At 43.7% G+C, this 25,180-nt stretch overlaps 1 protein-coding gene across 3 annotated transcripts in view; it reads left to right on the forward strand.

The window, feature by feature from the left end:
• LOC145479208 (integrator complex subunit 3-like) overlaps positions 1-25,180 on the forward strand; it is a 306,674-nt gene that overhangs the window by 37,430 nt on the left and 244,064 nt on the right. The window contains exon 2 of one of the 3 annotated variants that reach the window (XM_081457510.1): positions 19,688-19,828. The exons of the other annotated variants lie outside the window; for them this stretch is intronic. Coding sequence (XP_081313636.1) covers positions 19,754-19,828 — 75 coding nt within the window. The 5' untranslated portion in view covers positions 19,688-19,753. The remainder of the gene's footprint in view (positions 1-19,687; positions 19,829-25,180) is intronic. 3 annotated transcript variants of the gene reach the window in all.

Consider the following 25,180-nt stretch of genomic DNA (forward strand, 5'->3'; position numbering starts at 1 on the left):
ATCAGGTTGAGGTTTACCATAGCACCCTACATCAGCAAAGGCTGTTACCGGCCGGGAGCCTCCACTTGATTTCTTCACCAGAAAGGACGGTTCTAAGTCCTCAACAGAAATTCCAATGTCCTCTGAACGCCTGAAGACACCTAGTTCCTCTACTTTATCGAATTTGACTTGGAGTTTCACAAGCTTGTCTCCAGCATATTGGGGAAGCCGTGTTGACCCGAGCCATGAACGGGCCCATGGCGCCATTGTTTCCTTTGATGTGGACACACATATATAGTGAGGGTTCTGGCGCAGCACTCACGCACACAGTGCAAGCGTAACGCAACTCCTCATCTGAAGATTCGGAGTTGCGTTACGCTTGCACTGTGTGCGTTTGCTTGCGACCAGAACCCTCACTATATATGTGTGTGTATAATGCAACAGCAGTTGTCGAAAGTGCACCCAATACTAGGAGCGCATTTTTCGACAACCAATTTTCGACAAGGATACAGTGTTGCGTGAGAGCCGTGCCAGAAACGTGTGTGTAACGCAACAGTAAAATTTGGCGAAATAACGGATCCAGCAAAGCTGCAACATCTGTAATCAATATGCGCGGATGTGCCCTTCACTAGTATATACAAAAATGCGCCAGAAATATTTTCGTATTGAACAAGTATATGCACAGTGTATATGCCGACATGGCTGCCGCAAGATATTCGTCCAATGTTCTGCAAATGTTCTACGGCCCAATACCGAGGGAGGAAAAAACAAACCTTCCCGAGCTGTTAAAACCAAATTTTACCGCATTATTTGACGGGTTCCAAATATCCCAAAACAATTTCCAAGAATGGCTTTGTGTGTGGAGAATGAATGTATCCGAAAGGAATCCAAACAAGAAAGATCTTTTAAAGTTCGCAAGAGAAAACAAAGAAAAGATCGCCAATTTGGTTGGACAAGAAACCCAAAGGTTAAATAGCGTTAAAGTAAGTTTCGGGTTACAAGTAAAGTTCTCAATAGAAAGAAACGGTGAAACGCAATTCATGGAGCATTATTTCAAAGACAATGAACCTCACGTTTTCAAAAGGAGTGATGAGGACCTGCTAAAACAAAAATTCGATGAATTCATTGAAAACGCAAAAGGAGAAATAGAACACTGGTCCGAGAAGGGATCAGGATGGGTAGTTGAAAAGATACAGATCGCGTATGTGAATGTTGCGCGTTACCAGCCACTTTGCGGAGGGACCTATTTGCCTCTTCCAGCCAAACTGGCAAAAAAGAAGGCAATAATCAACGTGAAAAACAGGGATAACAAATGTTTGAAGTGGGCACTCAGAGCCGCTTTATTCCCTCCGAAAAACATGAAAGACCCGCAAAGACCAAGCAAATATCCGGTTACCGACGGTATCAACTACGTAGGCATCGATTTCCCAACACTGGTAAAGCAGATAGAAAAGCTCGAGGCCCAAAACCCGAAACTTGGCTGGGAAAACGATTGTGTGATTGTGCACCGGATAAGCCAAAAACAAGTGAATGTGCCGTGGATAAACCTGATGTTAATCGAGTCAGGGGAAATCCAGCACTATTGTTACGTAAAAAGAGAAAGCGCTTTGCTTTTCGATCAGAGCAAGAACAGAAACGGAAAGCACTTTTGTATGATGTGCTTAACCGGTTTCTCAAGAGCAGACTTGCTCGTGAGTCACAAAAAATATTGCAACGGTGTGAATGGCAGGCCGACAAGGATTGTGATGCCAGAAGAGGGGGAAAACATCCTTTCATTCCAAAACTACAAAAAACAGATGAAGATGCACTACGTTATTTACGCAGACTTTGAGGCTCTTATCAGAAAGATTATGGGCTGTGAACGTGAGAGAATGCAAACAAGCTACACAGAGAAGACCGAAAAGCACGAGGCATGCGGTTACTCTTACCTTGTTGTGAGAAGCGATGGTAAAGTGGTAGGTTTGAACACTTACAGGGGCGAAAACACGGTGGGGGAGTTTTTAAGTGATGTTCTGCGGGAAGAGGAAAAAATAAGAGAGAGTTTGGCCACCCTGGAACCGATTATTATGACGTGGAAGGACTGGTATAATTTCAAGAAAGCGACTGATTGCTGCATTTGCAACAAAACTCTCATAAAAGAAGAATTCATGGATTCTTTGCCTGTCTGGAACGTTGAAGAAGCAGGCAAAGAAGGTGAAGGTGAAAAATGGAGTTATTGGGGGCAAGGCCACAAAAAATGTTTTTACGAAGCGCAGAAAAAGAAGGAGAAATGGGGTGTACAAAGGCTGAAAAGACTGGAAGACGAAAAAGACCAGTTGGAAGCAAAATCACAGGAAAACTGTAAGTACTGTGAAAAACCTTTACTTCAGAAAAACTTCAGAGACGCGGTAAAGGACCATTGCCACAACGGGCAGGTTTCGTGGAGCCGCGCACAGCGAATGTAACAAGAAATTGCAAATAAACCCCAAGACGGACCCAATACCAGTCGTATTTCACAACCTGAGGGGCTACGACACGCACCACTTGATGCAAGCGATGTCGAAGCTGGAGAAAGAGGTGAAATGCATCGCCAACAACATGGAGAAATACATCACATTTTCGGTCGGAGGTCTGCGTTTCATTGACAGCTTGAACTTTTTGCAAGGAAGCCTTGATTCACTTGTAAGCGCAACACCGAAAGAGGCATTGAAAATAGCATCAAAGATTTCGAAAGGCAGCCACCTGCTTTACAAAAAAGGGATCTACCCTTACAAGTACATGGACTCAAGGGAAAGGTTTGGCAAGATGAGGCTTCCTGACAAAGAGAAGTTTTACAGCAAGCTGAACGACGAGCACATAACAGACGAAGAGTACGCACATGCGCAGGCTGTCTGGGAGTATTTTGAATGCAAAATGCTGGGAGATTACCACGATCTTTATGTGAAAATGGACGTCGCGCTGCTGGTGGATGTTTTGGAGCACTTCCGAAACCTGTGCCTTGAGCAGTACAGGTTGGATCCGGCGCATTATTACACGTCGCCAGGCCTCTCATGGGATGTGCTCTTGAAAAAGACGGGAGTCGAGCTTGAGCTATTCACAGACTACGAAATGCATCTCTTCGTGGAAAGGGGAATGCGGGGCGGAATCTCCATGGTGAGCAACAGGTACGCTAAGGCAAACAACCTGCTAGTACCGGGATACGACCCAAGCAAGCCAAAAAAATTCATCATCTATCTCGACGCAAACAACCTTTACGGATGGGCGATGTGCAAGCCCCTCCCGATAAGAGATTTTAAATGGAAGCGTGTCATCCCCACATTGGAGGATATCTTGAATAAGAAAGAGAACGATAAACATGGGTGGATTCTCGAGGTCGATCTTGAATACCCTGCAGAACTGCACGAGGAGCACAACAGCTATCCCCTGGCGCCGGAGAAAAAGGCCGTAAAAAAGGAGTGGATGTCGGACTACCAAAATGGGTTGATGAAAGACCTGGATCTGAAACCCCCGGACAGCAAGAAGCTGCTGCTAACGCTTCAAGACAAAAAGAACTACGTTGTGCATTACAGAAACTTGCAGTTTTATCTGAACCAGGGAATGAAACTGAAGCGTGTGCACAGGGTGCTGGAGTTCGAACAAGAATGCTGGATGGACCCATACATCCGGATGAACACAGAGTTCAGGAAGAAAGCGAAGAGCGACTTCGAAAACAACTTTTACAAGCTCATGAACAACTCAGTTTTCGGCAAAACCATGGAAAACCTGTGTAACCACGTTGACATGAAAATAGTGCACAGCAATGAGACGGACAAAATAAGGAAATTGATCGCCAGCCCTTTGTACTCAAGGCATGTTTTATTTTCAAACGACATGGTGGGAATCAACATGCGAAAAAGCAAGCTGCTTCTCAACAAGCCGGTCTACACAGGGATGACGATCCTCGACAACAGCAAGATCCTGATGTACGACTTCTTTTACAACGAGCTTAAAAAGCAGTACGGCTCGAAGTGCGAGCTCTTGTACACGGACACCGACAGCCTTCTGATTCTGATCGAAACAGAAGACGTCTACGAAGACATGAAAAACAACATGGACCTTTACGACACAAGCGAGTACCTGAAGGAGCATCCACTCCACTCAAACACCAACAAAAAGGTCTTGGGCAAGATGAAAGACGAATTTGCAGGAACCCACATCGCAGAGTATGTTGGTCTGAGACCGAAAATGTACTCCATCTTGAAGGCGGACGAAAAAAATATCAAAAAAGCGAAGGGCGTGAAAAAGAGTGTTGTCAAGAAACAAATAACGCATGAACAGTACAAGGAAACACTTTTTGATGTGAAGCAGCAATCGCATGGAATGAACATTCTTCGAAGCGAGGGGCATGAGATCTATGGCATGCATCTGAACAAAATTTCGCTTTCACCGTTCGATTCAAAGCGATGGATAGGTGACGATGGTATCCATACAAAAGCTTACAGGTACACCTGCATGGATATATTGTCAACATTAACAGACAATGAACTTAGAGGGTTGGAAGCCGAAGTTTCAAAGTTGCTCTGGTGGTCACTGTGTGTTTGGAGGGACGACGCCCCCTTCGATGCCCCCTTCATGCCCCCTTCGAGCTCGCCAGGCTGGTAGAGATAACGAACTTGTACAAGAGAGGGGAGTATTTTTTCACGTTTTCCAACAGGCCTCGAGTAAGGTGTCGATGGCCTCGCATAAACAGATCTTTCTTTGATGGCAACGGCGGGTTTCTCGCCGATAAGGCTTGTGACCTCGTTGTTCAAAGCCAAAACAACTTCAGGAAGTCTTTTCACCCAGGCAGTGGACCGCTTGCCCTCAGGGAGAAGCATTTCCACGGCATACTGGTGGCCGAACAAGCGCTCAGCCATAGTGCGGTGGAAACGTTCGACAATGGCCTGGTCGCGGTGAATGTTAGCGTGCCCGCGCCGGATGAAGGTTTTGTGGTTGCTCATCTCTTTTGTGACAGCGCCCATGAATTCGCGCCCAGGGTCAACCTGCAGCATTTCAGGCCATTCCAGAGGCCCGTGCTTGTAAATCTTCTGAAAGGCCTGGGCGACCTCATCAGAATTTTTCGAAGTCAGGGGTTCGGCCTCTTTGTAGCGGCTGGCCATGTCGACAACAGTCAGCGTGTATTTGAAAACTTTGCGGCCGCGAGGGAGCTTGTTGTGCGGCAGAGAAAGAAGGTCCGCCTGATGGACCTTGTTGGGCGTGGGAACATCGAATTTCAGAGGAGGAATTCGCTTCGGCATGGGGAGGAATATCTGCCAGAGCACTTGCCTTAGCCACTTTTTTGCGGCTTCTTCAGGTACCTTGGCGGCCTCAGCTAATTTTTTGATCACGGCAATTCCTTTCCAGTAGCCCTCGGGGCCGTAGTCAAGTTTGGCGTCCATATAAGTAAGGCGTAAAAAAAGTTTAAAGGAACCGGAAGGCCGCATAGCCCAGAGTGAGCGCCCTGGCGCCCGCAAACGCGAGTTCACCCTTTTTCTGCTGCTCGCTTGGTTGATAGAAATCTGAGAACTTGGGCTCCTTGGGGGGTACCATTCATTCGTCAGGATGCGCCTGGTTGTAGAGTTTGAAGGCATAGTCAGTGTTGGTGAAGTTCTGCTTGGCCTGCTCCTTTGTTTGCGCGTTTGTCGTGATCCAGTCGAGAAGTTGTGTTCGGTCTCGCGTGTATTTGGTGTAAGCAGCTTGGTAATCCTTGAGAGCTTTGTCGTGGCACTTTTTTTCTGCAAGCGCAGCTTTGTCGCCCCCGCCAAGCGCCCTCGCTAGATAATTGCCACCAATAAAAGCCGTGGCGTTCAACACGGCCCCGCCAATCATAATCGCGATGCTCGCCATTGTATATATTGCGAAATCTATTTTTAATTGTTCTCGTATGGCGGCAGCGGGGGTTCGTAGGGAGGAGGCGCAGGGCATTTTCAGATAATGGGAACTCCTCAGTATCAAGATCCTCAAAAACGGAGTCTTGACCCTCACTATCAAGATCTTCAAAAACGGAGTCTTAATCCTCAGAATTGGAGTCTTCGCGGGTGACAATCTTAACCGCCCAAACAAAATCTATGGCATCAACAGTATAAGACATAATATTGTATAGAAAATATGACAAAGCAACAGTTGTGAGGGCTTTGATGGAGAAATAAGAACTCGGCATTGCGCTATAATAATATTTTTTCTAAACGCTGGTGGGAAGGATTTTCTGGTCCTCGAGGAACTTTTTGAGTGCAATGCTGCCCGCCATGACGGCGGTGAACTTAGCGTAATTCATCACGCTGCTGCTGGGATCAGAAGTGAAATTCTCTTTCACAACCTTTTTTGCGGCCCAGCTGATGCCCGCGGCTAATAACGTGAGAGTTGCGGCGTCAATGACGGTCTTGACAAGCTTGTTGTCGGACATGGTGCGTTCGATATAAGTAAAGAACGAAAGTTTAAAACAAAATTAATCTGTCTTTCCCGCTTGCTCGTTATTTCCATTTGGCTGCCTTTCTGCGAATTCCAGGAAAAAGCTTTGTTTTGGTGATTCCACACACAGCACACTTCACTTTTAGCAGTCGCCGGTTGCTTTTTGTAGCAACAATTTTTGCTGTTCCTCGGACGTTCAGCGTCACTGGCCTGTCTTTCACGCAGTAGGCTTCCATCTGAGTATATTTTCAAAAAGCTTTTCTCCAAACTGTGATAATTTAATCTGTCTTCCCCGCGGCTTCTTCTGCTTCTTTTTCTTCTTCTTCTTCTCTTCTTAGTATTCGTTCTAGTCTTCTTACTTCTTCTTGTATTTCTCTTTACCTTTTTTTTTCTTCTGCGCCCTTTTCAGTAAACGTTTCGTTGGCAAGTTGCACCACCTTTTTGACAGCATTTGCGGTGAATTCGAGCCATAATACCGTAATTCCGCCCATTGTGGCTGTAGAGATGAGAAGATGCGCAACGGATGGCTTTGACATCGCGATATACTTTTCACCCAAAAGTTTAAATCATTTTTTAAAATCCTTTTCGTTGTGTCGCGTGAGCAGGTTCTGACTTGACACGTGCGGGCACAGGTGTGGGCACCGGCGTTTTTATTTTGTCAAATGCGGCATTGGCCACACCCTTGAGCTCTTCCCGTTTGTAATAAATCCCGAGAAGTGAAACGCCTACGCTGCCAATAGCAATCCATTGGTTGATGCTGAGGCCGCTGCTCTTTGTGCTTTCGCCTTCTGTGTTCGGGGATGGCTCAGGGGCTGGCTCGGGGGAAGCTGTGGCGGCTTTCGCCTTATTTTCTGCGTGATAAGCCTCAGCATCTTTCTTCTGTTGTTCCCGTGCCTGCTGTGTTCTTTCGGCAACCATTTTTCCGGTGGCCACACGCTTTGAATTTTTTACGTGCTGCGTGGTTGCAGTCGGAGTTGTCGCTTGCTGTGTGTTATTGGCGGCAGGTGCTGCCTGGGTCTCGACCTGAGATGCGCTCTTGGATTGTTCGGTTGACATTCTGAAGCAAACCGTATTCTAAGCAAATGAAAAAAGTTTAATTGTTAACAATTTCACAGCAAGCCCCCAGCAGTTGTTGACGATTGCTGACAAGTTATTTTGCAGTTGCCAAGTCGGGTACTTCATCAATGCCCTCAAGCGGATAGCCGTTTTCATCACGAGAAGGGTGGCTCGGCTCCGGCAACTTTGGACTAAAATCAACATGTTTAGTGGTGATGAACACCGCGTTGGCCGCAGCAAGAAACCGGCCGCACTTCAAAGCAAGGTTGCCGGCCAGATTGGAGAGCTCTTTGTTCAAGATGTAGTCGTTTCTGAGGTCTTTCTGATAAGCATCAATGTCTTTGATTTTGACAGTCATTCTGACCACTTTGGTTGCAAGAAAAATAAAGCTGTTGATCAGGCTTTCTCTTGTCTTTGAGCCCACGTACGTCTCGTAGCGTTTGGTGTATTTCTTGACCTCTTTGTCGCTAAGGCGCTTCACATGCTCGTGGGTTAGCTGCACTCCCATGGCCTCTTTGGCTTTGCCTGTGGACACCAGCACGGCCAGCTGCTCGCGAAGAGCGGGAATGTCAGGTCTGGGGGCGGTTGGAACAAGGCCGCCTGCTGGAACACTCGGCTCGGGCTCGGTTTGAAGTAGGTTTATAGCTTCTGCAAATGCGGCCTCTTCACCCATTGTTCAAGGCTATATACAACTTTGATTTTTTTATTCAAAAGAACTTAGCCCATACGGGCAGCGAAGCGAGAACACAAGATAAGAGAACTTTCGCTCCTTCAGCTTTGAAACCAGACCTTTTTACTCATCCTGAGAGAGCTCGCCAGCGTAATCATCGAAGATGGGTTTCGTCGTCTGGGCCGAGGGGGTGTAAAAGAGGACGATCGCCGCCATGTTCTCCCGAAAGGAAGCTGTTATGCCGGTCAACTTCTGGGTCAGCGCCCAAACGCTGATGCCCATATGTCGGGCAGAAAAGGCGGGATTCACCAGCTCGCCTGTACGCCCTTTCACATCTTTGGAGGCTGTGCAGTCATCGAGGATTATGAGCGTGTTGGTTCCCTTGGAAAGCCATCTCACGAGCTTCAACCACTTTTCCACGGCGTGCTGTTCGCAGACTATCACATCTATTCTTGGATCATTTTCACCAAGCCGGTGGTAGGTCTTGTTGTGCATGGACGTCGGGCAGATGAGCACGATGTAGTCGAACTTTCCATGGAACAGGCTGTAGAGCTGGTCCACCACGAACCTCGATTTGCCTGAATCAGTTGGACCCACGATGAGAGCGTTGAAGGGTATCTTGCTCGGGTCCATGTCATATTTATTCAATTCTGTACAGATTCCAGCTGTCTGTCCATAATGTTGAACTGGTAGTCGGCGATGACGAATACGTGGCAGTTCAAATTGCCTGAGCCTTCGGCTTTCCTCTCAATTTCCAGCTGGATGCTGTCTGTACTGTTCACAAGGCGCTTGCCGCTTCCGTGCATTTCTTGGTCTGCCATGGAGCGCATATCAATCAGAAGCCTGAAATTATCTCCGGTGTAAAACTTTGTCACATCCATGTGCTCGGTTTTATTTTTTTCCTTCACGAAGAAACGTTGGGCCTCTTCCCACATGTCCTTGCCTTCGATGCTGTTGTTGTAAATTATGTTGGTCGAGCCGTTGATCGTGACGGTGACTTTCGTCAGATCTGGGAAGACGTATTTTTCTGAATCTCTGGCTCCATCAGCATATGGCTCTATGAAAATTAGAAGGATGGCTTTTAGCGACCTTTTTTGGGCGTCGACTTTGATGTTGTTCCTCGTGTCGGTGTCTTTTTTGAAGGGCACCACTTTGGAACGCAACACGTTGTCATTGGCGAACTCTTTTCCACTGGAGTAAACGCTGTGCGCCTCGTCTGCCAGAGTCTTGCTGCGGATCATTTCGTACTCGAGCTGGAGGTTGGTCAGCTTGTATTTCAGCTCGGTGCTGCCCTTGACCACATGTTCAGCTCCAGCAAGGGTTACTTCGAACGTGAGGTCGTTGTAAAGGGCCTGGGGGTAGAAAACACCGTGATCAGTTAGGATCTGATGGTCTAGCCTGATCCGGTACTTGCTCCCGTACACATCATTCAGCTTTTTTTCAGCGTCAACGCCCGAGGTTTTCTTGTCTTCCGCGTCTGAGCGGATCTTGCATAGATCCTCGCTCTGGATCCCTTCGAGAATCCTGTTGTCTCATTCTTCCTGCGAAAGGAAAAGGTCATCAAAGATTTTGTAGATGTCGTAGCCAACCGTGTCTTGCAGGGTAGTGCCTCCAAACTTTACGTGAAGCCTGTCAACGAGCGCTCGCGTGACGTTCTGGACAAGGGAGTTGTTGGCGTGCCCTCCAGAAAGGTCTATGTTAAAGACAAGCGCTAGCGAGCCCGGCACCAGAACATCGTTCATGTTCAGCTTGGGCACTGAAACATACAGCGTATCGCCGGGTTCGGCTTCAGTGTGGGAAAAGGTGATTCGCTTGACCGCGCGCTCGGCCTGCATGGCGTGTAATGTTTTTTTGCTGTACGTTGCGCGAAGGTTCTCTGGAACTGACATTGTATAAATATCCCGGCGATTATTTCTAATTTGAAAAATAATAGGCTTGCAATATATCACTATGGCGGAAGGCGGTGGCGAATTTGGTTACAAAGACCCGGAACTCGACAATCGGCTTGACCACAACTGATGATGGCGAACAAGAGGTTGACACAACCCATCCTTTTCAGCCAGGAGCGACGCCCACTCTCTACCAACCTGGCGACCCCTACCACGGGGGTGAACAAACGGAAATGAGTACTTTTCCTCATGAGAAGTCCGGCCTTCCTGACACTTCTTATCAGGAAGAAACCCCTTTGCTTGGAAGAACACCTTCAATCAGCGATCTTCAAAAAGAAAGCCATTTGCAGCAAAAACTCAAAAAAGCTGTTGATATGATAAAAGACAAATTCGATAAAGCGAACTTTGAAAAACTCAGAATCAGAAGAGGCACTGGAAAATTTGAGGGAAAAATTGTTGCCGTGTCGCAGGGGTCTAAAAATACCGAGTACAAGATTCTGAAAGAAGACGAGTCAGGCTTAATGAAAAGTTTTATGGAAAGATTCAAAAATGAACTTGGGCTGGAGAATAGTGAAATTATAAATTAAAGAAGACCGAGATACAATCAGAGAACAACGCCAAAGACTGCAAGAAGCTGAAAAACAACTTCAACAGGCAGAAACACTCTCTTCGCAAAGAGAAGAAGAAAAAAAAGAATTAGAAGCTCTGAGACAAGCAAACCGAGCAAACTGACACTCAGATTGATGCCATTCAGGATGAGCAAGGTTCGAATCTTGAAAGTGAAGCAGAGCTGCGTAGGCTGAAACAAATGAAAAAGAACTATGAAACTGATCTTGAAAACAAGAAAAGCTTTGGACTCGCTTACAAAACAAGCAAAAAACAGAGAAAAAGAACAAGCCAAGGTTGACAGACTCAGGGCCAGCCTCACAGCAAAAGAAAGCGAAACAAATGCCATGGAAGGAAGGTACAACCAAACAAAACCGTTGGACGACCCTAAAGAGCAGGAAAGCGAGCTGCAGCGCCAAAACGAGGAAGACCAGGCGATCATCCAAGATGAGAATGCCTCGCCCTCCGAAAAAGAAGCCGCAGAAGGCAGAGTGGCAGAAAGAAACGAGGAGCTCGCGCATTTGCAAACTCAGATCGCGGAAAGGGAAAGGGGGCAGCCTCTCTTGGAAAGGGTCAAAGAGATCTTCAAAAAATATGGCGTGACCTTGACTGCTATTGTTATTGCCGCCGGGACCACAATCGGAGCTGTCATCGGGGTACTCACGAGAGGTTTGAAAGCCACTGGCAAAGCTTTCGGAAATGGCCTCAAAGATATTGCTGCGAAACTTGGTTCTCTACTGCCCGGGCTCATTGGCTCAATTGTGAGCTTCCTTTTCAAAGCAGCCGGCCAAGTCGTCGGGTTTCTGGCCGAGCACACCTGGCTTCTCATTCTTGCAGTGGTGGCCTTTTTGTTCGAACAATATTTTAAGAAGCAGCGTTAACTTTACCGCCAAGCCATGAACAGCAACACCGATAATCCAACTACACCGAGAATGACAGCTGTTTTGTTTATTTCATGTTGCGGTGTTTTGTCTGGAGCCGTGGACTCTATTTTTTGCACCGTTGGCTGTGCTTGCTGAGTTTCGGTCGAAGCTGATTTCCTTGATTCGGCTGTTCCGGCTTTGTGTATCAGGTTGGACAGATGGCTGTTGGGAGGATTAATTTTTGACGGGCCGCCTGCCATTAGTTTGAGCCCAGCTTTTTTTGTCCCCGGGTTTACCTCGTTGACCCCAAGTTTCATCCCGGAGACCGCCTGTTTCAGCTTGTTGTTGTAACCGATTGTGCTTGCGGTGTTTATTATCATTTGCACGGGCATGAGCCAGGCCATGGGGGCAACAGCGAGATTGAGCCTGACCTTCGCTTGGTCCACCGCGAGCTGGTACCTTTGCACGCTCGCGGCCAATTCGGGCTGTCTGATCACATCTTTCATCAGCACCAGGAACTCGCTCTTGGCTTCTTTCGCCCGGCCACCTGAGCCGAGAATGCTGCTGCGGAGGTTGACCTGCGCGCCTAGGACGCAGTAAACAAAAGCCTCAATTGACTGGTTGATTCTCGACAAGCCCAAGGCTTAACATACAACACCCCCAAACCACTATTTGCACCCGAAGTAAACCTAAAGTCGCTTGATGAGTCTATTCCAAATTCGCTGCATATCCTTTTGTACGAAGCGACGTCATAATGATTGTTCATCTGGTCGAACGTTGGGTCTCCGGGCAAAGTGCTTATGCTCTGAACACCTCCAAGCTGATACAAAATGCGCCTGACCGTGAAATAGACGTGGAATTTGTAGAAAGCTCTTATCTGCGGGGGGAGATTCATCCTGCTGTCAAAGATTTCGCGAGAAACTCCGCACCCCTGTGTCGTGCAGAAAACAGCAACGTTGAGCTGTTGTGGCCAATGTTTCATGTCAGGCCCTCCTAACCAGTGTTTTGATTCAGTTCCAGATGTGTGTTTGAGTTTGGTGTCTTGAAATATTTCTCTGAATTTCGTTGTGAAATATTGGTCAGGCGTGACGTATATTTGGATTGCATCGTCAAATATTTTCTTCAAGCTTGGCGCTTTGCCGTCGAAAGGTACCGCAGGGATGGCCAAAGAAACTTTTGAACCAAGTGGTGACAGCTGGTAAGGAAAACCCCCGCTGTCTCCCAAACCAAGCGCTTCTTTCATTTTGGTGCTCCAATATTTCCTGTCTGAGCTGAAGACGCTTTGAAACGAGTCTTCGTTTTCTTTGAAAAACACCTCTGCGGTCATGTTATTTTTCTCGTCGACGCTTCCTTGCGAAACGAACCGGCTTTTGTCCGCTTTGGGGAAGCGGTTTAAAAAGTTTGTCCACGCCTTTTTCTTCGCCGTCTCCGCTTTTTTTAACGCAGGACCATTCCACAAATTGGCCATCTTATTTGAACACAATTTTATTTGTTGAATATAAAAATGGTTGTTCTCACTATTGTCACGCAACAGAATGGAGGGACTATCAATTTTGAAAAGCCAATACCGAGAGTCGATTTCATGAAACTCATTTCTTGCAGTTTGTGCAACAGCTGGTACAATTTGACAAGAGAAGGTTCGGCCACCTTGGAAGATAAAGGCAAAAATATACCTTTGTTAGTTAGTAAAATAATGCCAGGGCATTATACTTTAGAAAGAATGGCAAAAGAAATAGAAGGTCTGTTCATCAAAGATAAATATAAAGATTTGCAAACAGCAATAAATCATCCTGTTGGCCAGCTTGTAATCAGAAATTTGGGAAAAAAAAATCTTGAATTTGATAGCAATTTAGCCAATTTGCTTGGTACTGGGCAAAAGTTGTCGCCTATAACCTTCATAAAAAGGCTTACAGATCCAACGACATATTTTATTCATTGTAGTTTGATCGACAAACAAAAGAATCTGTTCAATGGCAAAAGGTCAGATGTATTAGCCTTGTTTGATGTGAAAGGGAAGCTCTTTGATTTCAAGGGTTTCCCTCTTCTTTTTGAATTAGCGTTAAATTAAATTTCTATATATACGCAATGTCTTCGGCGAATCTGTTGCCACCAAGCGCGCCGCCTGCCGACCCTCTTTATCCGGTGGTGGTGGAGCCTTCTCAAAATTTCCACTTGCAGAAGGTCAACGAGATTTCCAACACTTTGGGCGTTGAGGTCCACCACTATCGCCTCGTCGCTAAAAAATACAAACGCGCGAGGAAGTTCGTTAATTGGGGTGCTGCCGGCTCCAGCGTTCTCTCGGCAGCGTTTTCCAGCGCAAGTTTTGGCTCCGCTCTGTCTGTGGTTGGCCAAGCGGCAGCCATTCCTCTTGGCGGCGCTGGTGGATGCTTCGCTCTTGTTTCGTTGGGGCTGAATCGCCAGCAAAAAACTCGATTCGAAAATAAAGAAACATCAAGAGATTACCACGCTCGCCGTTGCCAAGCGGGATACCGTCAACAGACTTCTCTCCAACGCTTTGAATAACAACGAAGTGTCTTCTCATGAGTTTGACACTATCCTTTCCGAGTCTCAACAGTATAACTTTCTGAAAGATCAGGTCTGAGCAAGGATGCTTCGTCAACCGTCGAAGAGAGGGCTTGCCGAGGTTGATGTCAAGAAAATGGAGAAAGACATCCGCGGCAGACTTGAAGCAGAAATGATAAAAAAAATCACGAACCCTCCTGCTTCGAACTGACTTTTAGAAACAGACGGTTTCATTTGCATGTAATAAGAACATGATTGTCTGCTTCCACTTGGTCGCGTTTCTTGTGAATGAATATTTCACTCCTGAGAAGCAAAAAGAGGCTCGCTATATTACGCGCGAGGTCGTTGCTGCCATGGTTGAGGCAGATAACGATATGTGAATTTCGTGTTGAAGAGATGCGAATATTTGGTATTCTACGATGGATCGTGGACAAGCTTTCGATGTTGTTGACACACCTCCACCAGACAAGCTCAACTGGCCTTCTCTGGAAGACTTTCAAGAGCCAGAAGAAATGCTTAGATGGCGTGATATTGAGGTGGGTACGTACAGAGTCCTTGCATTGTACAACCATGGACGGAACAAATACGGCCCTTCAGTTGTGTTAAAACTCGAAAAAGAGAACGGTTCAACCTTTTTGGTGTGGGCAAGGTCTTCGCTGTTTTATGCAATGGAGAAAAGGGAAAAAACAAACTTCACCTTGAATCTTGGCGCTAAGTTGTCAGTGGAAACAGGGAATGTCTTCTACGATTTCAAGCTTTGTTGACGACACCTTGTCGACATTTTGTTTTGTTACAGTTTCCTTGACTGGCTAAAAAAGGTTTTCCCCTTCCCCCTTTTTTTGTGACACTGTACTCGAGCTCGATTTGCTGGCATGGTTGAGACTGATGCTGATGTTTTTCGCTAAAGCAGTATGCCGTCGTCAAGGAACAACTCGTGATAATCATAGCCACACCAGGAACATGGTTTCAAAAAACCCTTGTACTCAGGGGTGGCTTCAATGAGAGGAATTTCCTCCATCTCGCGGCTCAGCAACATTTCATGGACATTTCCCTCATCTAAACAGTGGTAACATTTTCCCTCAAAAGGGCAGTCCGGGTATTCGAAGCATATTATCGGGGTAATCTGCTGCTTGAGTTCGCAGAATGGCAGTTTTAAAATGTTCTCGTGTACCTTGCCCCACCCCATTTCCTTTTTTCCTTGATTTTTATCGTGATGTACTCCTTGAGAATCATCTCACGAAGCTCTGGGGGGAGATTTTGGATGGCCTCGGAAAGTTGAACATTGGACGAATGTCTTGTGGCAGCCATGTCGACGTATACACTGTGCATATACTTGTTCAATACGAAAATATTTCTGGCGCATTTTTGTATATACTAGTGAAGGGCACATCCACGCATATTGATTACAGACGTTGCAGCTTCACTGGACCCGTTATTTCGCCAAATTTTACTGTTGCGTTACACACACGTTTCTGGCACGGCTCTCACGCAACACTGTATCCTTGTCGAAAATTGGTTGTCGAAAAATGCGCTCCTAGTACTGGGTGCACTTTCGACAACTGCTGTTGCGTTATACACACACATATATAGTGAGGGTTCTGATCGCAAGTGAACGCACACAGTGCAAGCGTAACGCAACTCCGAATCTTCAGATGAGGAGTTGCGTTACGCTTACACTGTGTGCGTGAGTGCTGCGCCAGAACCCTCACTATATATGTGTGTTGTGGGGGTTGAAGACCTCATCATACTTGTTGTGGAGTTCCTGGAGTCTCGCTCTGATGTCGTGTGGGAGTGAATTCTCCAGATTGAGGCGTACATTGGAGTTATGCTTGAGTTCAGCAGGTGGGATGGCTGATTGAGGGTGTGGCTCATATGAGGGCGGAGGAGGAGCTGCATTATCAGTGGCAGGTGTGAAGACGGGACAGACTTGGCAAAAGTGTTTGTTATGCTTAAGGGAGTGCAGATCAGATGAGAGGTTAAGAATTGGTATTTCACCAGTGATGCTTGAGACAATGCTGGGGTCGGCCAGAGTTCGGGGTTGTCAACTTTCTGACACTTGGGGAATCAGACTGCAGCACAAGGGCATACACGCAGTCAGGAGGAGCTTCTTTAGGTAAACTGACTTCAACAAACTTGCCTGGCAAAATGGTGGTTGAGGTAGGCAGGGCGCGTAAGACCATGGCACAACAGACAGTTGTGTTTACAACTGGGGGACCTTGGGATCCATAAATGTAGGCAGTACCATTGCCGAGAATGACTTGACGTTTGGCTGGGCGGACGGAAAGGTCATTGGTCTCCTTAAAAGGGGTTCCTGTCAATACGTCTACGTCAAGGTTCTCTACTACTAAACCTTCAAACGAGAACTCTCAGTTATCACGTATGAATGGTAGACAAGCCTCTCTAACCAGCGCTAAGGGCCCGAGGAACCATCTGCCTGGTGTGCAGATTGTGAACTGGGAGTGACATGGCATCCCAGGCATGAGGTAACAGACTGATGAATCATGTTGCTGGTAGTGCCACTGTCTAAGGTGATGTGCACTGGGTGACGGGCGTGGAAGGTATCCATATCAGGGGATTGGCAGGTCTGAATATGGAGGGCTGAGGGCTCCGGGCCACGATCAAGGGTACGTTCCTCATTGTTGGACTCACTTTCCTCCATGCATGGAGTCATTTCGCCAATGTCCTCGAGGTGATCATCAAAGATGTCAGCGATTTGCCTTGCTTGAACGATGTATTTGCGATCTTCCTCTGGGAGATGACGGCATTCACTAAGGAAGTGGTAGATGTCAGGTTGCCTGGTCTGTTTGCAAATGGGGCACGTTTTCAGTTGGTGTGGGGGCCTTATTCCTCTCCTAGGTAGACGCTTGGCGAGGGTTGTCCTGCGGAAGGTGTTGGTTGCAGTACGCATGACTTCTGCATCATCTGAGGCTCTAATTTCATCAAGTAAGGAGTCCAAGGCCTGGGAGATTTCTGGTTTTATAGACACTAATGTCCTTGATCTTAGCTCGGTCCCATACCTCTGTTTGACAAGTTTAGGGAGCTTCAGGTGAACATGCTGTAACCATGTGAGGACAACATAATTTTCTAGAGACAGGGTTAACTCCTCGTCTTCTGTGATTAGGTTGCCGTGGTGAGATAAGCTGTTAGCCTTGAGTAAAACATCCTCTTCAAATGCCATCAATCTCTTGTACAGATCTTCGGGTCTTTCATTGCTCTCTAAATGGATGTCAGCGAAATCGATAAAATGGGCACCTGTGATCTGAAATCTGAAATGCTGCCTGATGGTATTCCAAACTGACTGGATTGAGGTGGAATTTTTCACCAAAGTATTTCTTGAAATTATTGGGCATTAATTGGCAACTTGCCCAATCATGAGTTCCACAAAGTCTACTTTCTGTTAGGCAGTCAGGCGGCTGGCCTTGGGTACGTCTTGATCATTTGTAAAGCCTCTTAATAGGTCAGCCTTTCTCTTTTTACACCAAGTGATGCCCTTGTTAAGGAACAGGACAAAATTATTGTCAAGGGATAATGTATATAACAAATTTTGGTGCTAGTTCTTGAAACTATTTATAGTCGCTGAATTCGATAAACACCACTGATTTGGTGCTCGGTGGGTGCTAGCCATGTTTGTGGTATCGGTCGTGTTCTAAAAACAAAAATCTTGGAGGTTTAGACTTACGACAAGTGCTGACTTGGGTTGGGCTTAAGTGGAACTGTCTTCGGGCTCTCTGAAGTATGTTTTGGACGTGAATTCAACCACAAGCTGCCACCACCCCAGTAGTTAACGAGTAAATCTAACACGCGCGTGAACCAAAACACAACATGGCTGAGGAGGGCGCAACAAGTGCACGCAGCGAAACTAACGGAGTAACGTTGACTGGTACTGGCGTTTAGTACGTCTGAGCCAGATAAATTATATATCGATGGAAAACATGTTAAAATGTGACTTAAATTACTTTCTTTTTGGATGAAGCTTATTTGGTCTTGTGTTGGTTAGTCAGAGCTTACAATGTTTTGCTGTTGCTACGATTTAGGTTTGTTCAATACTACATAAATCTTTCCTTTCCCTATCATAGCAATAGACCAAATCACCTCCCTTTTGAAATTAAATTAAAATTTGCTCCATAGTTGCCTTGATATTCTGACTACATTTGAATTGTAGTGGAGTAGTTTTTCCTAGGAAAGTCGTTTTATTGTTTAGTAGATGGTTATTTATCTGGGACATGAGGCAGTTGTTTCATCATGCTTTTTTCCTTCGGTTCCAACCCTGTTTTTGTGGGTGTGAGGGCAATAGAATGTTTCATTGATTATATGTTATATCTGTCCGATTTTCCAAAAACATGCCCGCTGATTTGAACCCCTCTATTCTGTTAGCTTGTGGTTTTTTTCTTTTTGAGTGGGGAGGGGGGCTTTCGTAATGGCAGTAGCTTGTGGAGTTTACCTAGCATGAAATGTAGAGAACTTCTTGCTGCTATCTATTTTTTTATTAGGGAGTTTAAGCAAATCACTACGGCTGGTGCTACTACGGCTGCCGTGACTGAAAAGGTCTGGGGAGAGTACGTCTCGGTGGTCTGCCAAATTTTAAGTTTAGCGAGTAAAGCGAAATACAAAGATGAAAGAAACATCGGCTAAGGAGTTTAGAATCTCTTTTATTTAATTTCTCACAGCCAAATGGCTTCACTCAAAGGACAATGGCTGTTGTTCAGTAGGATGAACAGATTATTTCTGAGCGAAAGTGAATGCCATACACTTTGTACCATAACAATTTGATGGATGAAATATATAATTACAGAGACAAATATCTCAAGGAATATCGAGTGAAGAACACAAATATATCAATACTCAAAGAAAGAAAATAGCATCGTATAGTTATCCAGATATAAAACATCTTCACTAAACCCTCAAAGCAAACTTAACCGAAGAAAAACAAGCTCGTGCTCAACGCGAATATTTCACTTGACTCGCTTCCCCATTCCAACACCTTTGCCAAAACTTATCGTAAATTCAGGATATGGATTTACAAGCTTATGAAAGGCAACCTTGACACAATCTTTGACCTAAATTGAGTTTAAAGGGTATAGTATCCAATAGAATTCTTAAAATGCCGAGATGTCTGTTGAAAAGGGCCAGAGAAGTGAAATAAACCCGATGTACATGTAGTAGCCACTATGGCAAAACATCCCGACTCACGTAGTCAGATTTCACGCTACGGCTGGATGCAACCAATGTACATGCGTATTGTCTCATTTTGGAAGAAATTTACTTCCGGCAGCTGTATCAGAGCCAGCCGTAGTGATTTGCTTAAACTCCCTAATATTACTACTACTACTACTACTGCTGCTGCTGCTGCTGCTGCTACTTATTTTCGTCTGAATTTCAGTTTGTGCTGTGACTCTGACAAGAAGTTGACCGATTAGCGTTCTATAACTGCTGTCTAAAGGAAGTCTGCCCGAGGACATCATTAAGTCCAATGAAGGTGCAAGTCTAACGATTTGCTAGCAAGCGTCCTCCATTATCGTACACGAGAGGGCCCTGAGATGTACTAAAACGGGATGTCATTTAGCCCCGTAGTATTAGGCCATTTGTACCGATAATGTTGTGCTTGCTTTAGACAGCAAAGAACTTTAGCCACATCAATTTAGGGCGTAGACACTTCTAGCTGCTGTTGACATTATTTGCTCTGAACTTTGATCTAGAGAAAGACTTAGGAAAAAATCTGTTGACGTCTGGAGATGGCATTTCGTGCCTGACAAAACTCAAGTATGTCCGGGACATTGCTATTTGCGAGCAAAACATGGCCCCGAGCAGAGTTACGAACATTAGGTCAAGCGCTGATCGTGAGTAGCATTTCCTTGTTTTATCAATTTTAGGCATTCTTGGCCTAGCTAACTATCAGATTTGCTAGTGCGGAAGAAATTTATTTGCATGGCTTCCAGGCGATAATTGACATAAGGACAACATGTCGAGTGTTCACTTACTGCTAACTATGGCCTATTTTGTTTGAAGTTCAATTGATTCTCAATGTAGGAAGCTCTTGTTCAGTCCGTTTAGGACGATGCAGGCCTTTAGAAAACTATAGATAGCCCTCTGCTGCGGTTTTGATAACTGTAACTTTGTGTTGATTTAGACTTCAATTTCATGTTAAAAGCACTCCTAATTAAATTGTATAATTTGTGATTCAACGAAAAGACATTGAATTTAGTCTTCCTGTCCTTAAAAGGCATACAGGAGAGTTACTTGCTTTTATCTGAGCTATGATAGGCCTTATGGAAAGCTACGATCGTAAACAAAAGTCCTTGGGACACTTCCACACATGTACGTAATTTAACAAATTATCTGTGTTTTACTACTGAGTTCGAAAAAAGCGCTGCTTTCCTTTTAAAACTGCGTTACTGTTCCTCCTTCCCCCCATACAATGTTGACAATTAAATTAAATTGTATAATTCGTGATTCAACGTCTTCCTGTCCTTAAAAGGCATACAGGAGAGTTATTTGCTTTTATCTGAGCTATGATAGGCCCTATGGAAAGCTACGATCGTAAACAAAAGTCCTTGGGACACTTACACACATGTATGTAATTTAACAAATTATCTGTGTTTTACTACTGAGTTCGAAAAAAGCGCTGCTTTCCTTTTAAAACTGCGTTACTGTTCCCCCTTCCCCCCATACAATGTTGACAATCAGAAGAAATTGCAGGTAGTAGTTTTTAACATTGTATGGGGGGTGGGGGGCAAGGTTAGGTAGGTGAAGTAGTATTCGCATCTGGCGTGTGTGCAAAGGCATTAAAAGTGCAAATTTGTCCCAAGACTCTTGTCCATGATTGAAGCTCTAGTACAGAATTGTGTCCAGATCACCAGTGACGAGCCAAATTCTGTGGCTATGTTTTTATGCATCCAGACAGATATATATTGACGAAGTATGTTGTGCCGATAACCCAAATAGAATCTTTAGTTGATTAGTAATTAAATGCAGCAGAAGCCCAAGACTTTTGTCCATGATTGTAGCTCTAGTACGGAATTGTGTCAAGATTATCAGTGACGAGTCAAATTCTGTGGCTATGTTTTTACGCATCCAGACAGATACATATTGCCAAAGTATGTTGTGCCAATAACCTGAATAGAATCTTTAGTTCATTAGTAATTAAATGCAGCAGAGGCCCATTGAAGCATTTTCTAATTAACATATACAAATTATATTTTCTTGTTTTCTTCTGCAATCCTAGAGTTATCATATTTCTATGGAATAAGCGATAGTATGGGTAAATTAATTTTGTTAAATGTGAGGAGCATATGCAACTTTAAGACAAGGAAAATGGTATTTACTTGGTGTTGAAAACAGAAAGGAGATTTTATTTTCTTTCAAGAAACTTGACCACTCAAAAAAGGCTCAGAAACTCGTTGGAAAAATGAATGGGGAAGTAAGATTATCATGGCTTATGGCAGCTCCAATTCATTTGGGGTGGCAATTCTTGTCAAAAAGGGTGTTAATTGTACTGTCCACTCTAAAATTCTAGATCCCTTGGGACAGCATGTCGTACTAAAAGCAGAGATTAATAGTAAAATGTATGTTTTGATCAATGTTTATGCTCCTAACAAGGACACAAATATTGTTAACTTTCTTAACAATCTACTTACAACTCTGCAAAAAAATAACTTTGGTAAAGAAGAAAACATTATTTTAGGTGGAGATTTTAACTGCCCTTCTAATCCAATTCTTGATAAGAAAGGAGGTCTATTAAATCCAAGAAAATCTGTGGTAACAATTGAAAATATGCAAGAAGAAGCTTGATCTTGTTGATATAAATTATGGAGAGTCAAGAACCCTGAAAAAAACTTTTACATGGAGCCAAAATTCTCCAATGATTTTTTGTTGTTTAGATTACTGACTGATTTCAAATACCTTATTGGATTTACATGTAGTTAAAACATCAGATACAATTCCATCCATAAAGGTGGCCAAACACAGTTTTCACACATGCTTTTGCTGATGCAATTTAGTGTGCGCACAAGGATTGCAAAAAACAAACATGCCGTCAATAGAGCGATCATTTTATTCACTCAACACCCGCTCTATCTGTGCTATTTTTCTCAACGCAGCATATTAATGGCTCTAGTCTTTTATTATAAAGATATGTTAGAAAAGGTAATGATGCAAAGAACCCAGCAATTCTCAGCTTATTCTTTGTTACCGAAAGAACCCAGTTAAATGCAGCGCATGTGTAGTAAGTCAAAAAATTGCGACTGAATGAAAAATTGCACTCTTGGAAATACGCCTATTTCTCAAGAACCACTCATTAGAATTTCACAAAATTTGCAGGAAAATACTTTAGGAAATAAGTAACTGGAGTATTGAAAATAATTGAACTTTAACAAAGGAAATTCTAGATATTCCACTGAACCTTCAACAAGGGATAATTAAAGATCTCTCTGTTAAATTATTAGAAAAATGGTGTTAACTTGTGAGAATCGTTACAAGCTTGTTGCATGCAAATTATAAAGAAAATCTAATGACTAGATTTTCTACAAATAAACAAAACCGATTTTAAAGGCCTGTTTATATTTACTCGTGTTGCCATGGAAACAGCACATATGTCAGCTTAACCATCGAAAAATCAAGGTTTGTGTTGTTAATTTGCTTGCTGCCATTTTTGACGACTGAGGGGTCAAGGGTTTTAGAGAAAAAGGTGAATGAAACACAGGTATCAAAAACTGTGTTCAGCCACCTTAAAACAGATCATGCTGCAATTTCCTTGGAACTTGTAGACGATTCTAATGTTATCAAAGGACCTGGTCTCTGGAAAATGAATTGTCTTCTATTATATGGTGAAGACTATATTACATGTAATGATATCACAGAGAAGATACCAATTTTTGGTTAGCAGAAGGCTGTAAAGAACATTGTCAGACAGGAGTGTTTCCACTAGACCACGCCATTGCAGGAATCCCGTGTTGCAATCAGAGATGGCCCCCAGAAATATAAAAGAAAGGCCAATTTGGCCCTTTCCTTTTACAAGGATGCAGGCTTACGGACGTTCACACTAATTGTTTCTGCGCATGCAAATTCACACGCCACATCATGCATGAGAACGCACGCTAGTAATAAAATGAAAAATGATAAGGCAGATGGCCATTGCTATAGCTTTGCCTGGATTTAATGATCTTGGATGTTCTGTGACCCCTATTTTTCTTTTGATGGATCATTTTCTCTACCTATTTTCTACATTTACCGCAAAAATGAAGAAAATCTATCGAGAAGTTTGAAGAAGTTTGATTTTTTTGCAAAATGCACCATCAAATTCTGTTCTTTTAAGCTCTTTGTTTATCTGTGTGATGGTTTGAAATGCCTCTTGAAGGGTTACGTTTTGTGAAAACGTTGGTAAAATGTGGAAATATTTACACAACAGATCCACTTCTACGAAGTACGACTAAGATCGTTTGCCTCCATTGACTCACTGTCAATATTTTTAACTATAAACCCCTGTAGACCATGCAGAATTATGTGTGCCAATTTTTCCAAATCAGGGTAGTTTTCCACACGCTTATCTTTGCAATGAAGTCGGTGACCCTGATTTTTTTATGCTTTTCTGACACAAGTAACTCATTATCTGACTGCATTAAAAATTTAAAAAAAATCTATCAACTGGAAAATTTTTGTGTGAAGGTCCTTAACACAGGCATACATGTAGTATTTTAAAAGCCATCTCAGGGTTTGAAATTGCGACCCATACGGTTGCCAATGCAACTAACATTCATCTTTGTCAACCAAAAATTCTGGTTTAGTCACATTTAGTTGACGATTAATAATGGTCATTTTGTCACATATGTTCTTGTAGAAAATTTTATTGAAAGAACTCTGCTTCTAAAACATTGAAGATAAGAAAAGGAGTCAATCCATCCGTTTGCTCTGCTCAATGTTGTATTGATTCTCTCACATTGGAAAACTTCTAAGCTTGAAATCACCCTATGATGCATTGCAAACCCTTAATCATTGACTACGTCATGTATGCCTATGGATTGTTCTCTTGCAATGCATGAATCCTTGATACTAGTATCTGATTCAAAAGAAACTTTATTGAGTAGAAACACTTCAAAAACCACTTAAATGCAAACTAACAAACTGCTTTATTTTCCTTGGTACCCTGATGCATTTTTTTCCATCTGTAGCTTTCAATTTACCAGTATTGCCCCTTTCCTAAAAGCTCTTCAGGGGCCACTTTGGCCCCAAGTTAAATTTTCTGGCTGAAACACTGGGACAGTTGAAGGATCTGGAACTGAGCACACACAATTTGGTATTTGAAAAGAAAAGCATGGGAGAGAAATGAAAGAGAAAAAATCTTCAAGAAGAATGCGCTAAAGTGAAGTATATTTTTGAAACAGATCCCAGCAACCTACAGTAAATGCAATTATTCTTAATTCTGCTATAGATACTTTAGAATTGTTTTATGAAGAAAAAGCCAAAGGAATAATTATCTGTGGATGAGCCCCCTGGCATGAATATGGTGGGAAAAGTACCAAATATTTCCAGAATCTAGAAAAGAGAAATATTAAAAAGCACATGAGAAAATCAAATATCAATGGTTTGATTACCACAGATCCATTTGATACAGTATCTTGTCTGAACAATGATGCTTTTTCAACAATTGTACATAAACAGAAACAAGAACAATAAAGTGATCTAATATTTCTTAAAAGATCCATTAATTTCCAAACTTTTGGAAGAACAAAAGATGTCCTGTGAAGGTAAAATTACTTCAGAAGAATGCACCTTGCTTTTAGAAAGTTTTCAAAATAACAAAACCCTTGGGAACGATGGAATTCCCATTGAATTCTACAAAAAAATTCTGGCCATAAATTAGTGAACCTTTTATTCAATGTACAAATAAATTCTTCGAAAAAGACAAAATGTCATGCTCGCAGAAACAAGCAGTCATTACACTTATTGAAAAGAATGGAAAGGACCACTCTTTTCCGGATAACTGGCGACCAATCTCCCTTGTAAATTATGTGGATGCAAAAATTATGTCTTAAGTTATAGCCACTAGAATAAAAAATGTCCTGCCAAACATTATCCATCACAATCAAACTGGTTCTATAGAAGACCACTATAGCGTTGAAACAGTATGATCAATTTTCGATGTAATGGACTTTACAGCCAAAGGAAAATAATATTCCTGGTTTATTGATCTTCAC

This window comes from Orbicella franksi, chromosome 1 (genome assembly GCF_964199315.1).
Source record: "Orbicella franksi chromosome 1, jaOrbFran1.1, whole genome shotgun sequence".
Classification (NCBI taxonomy): Eukaryota; Metazoa; Cnidaria; class Anthozoa; order Scleractinia; family Merulinidae; genus Orbicella; species Orbicella franksi.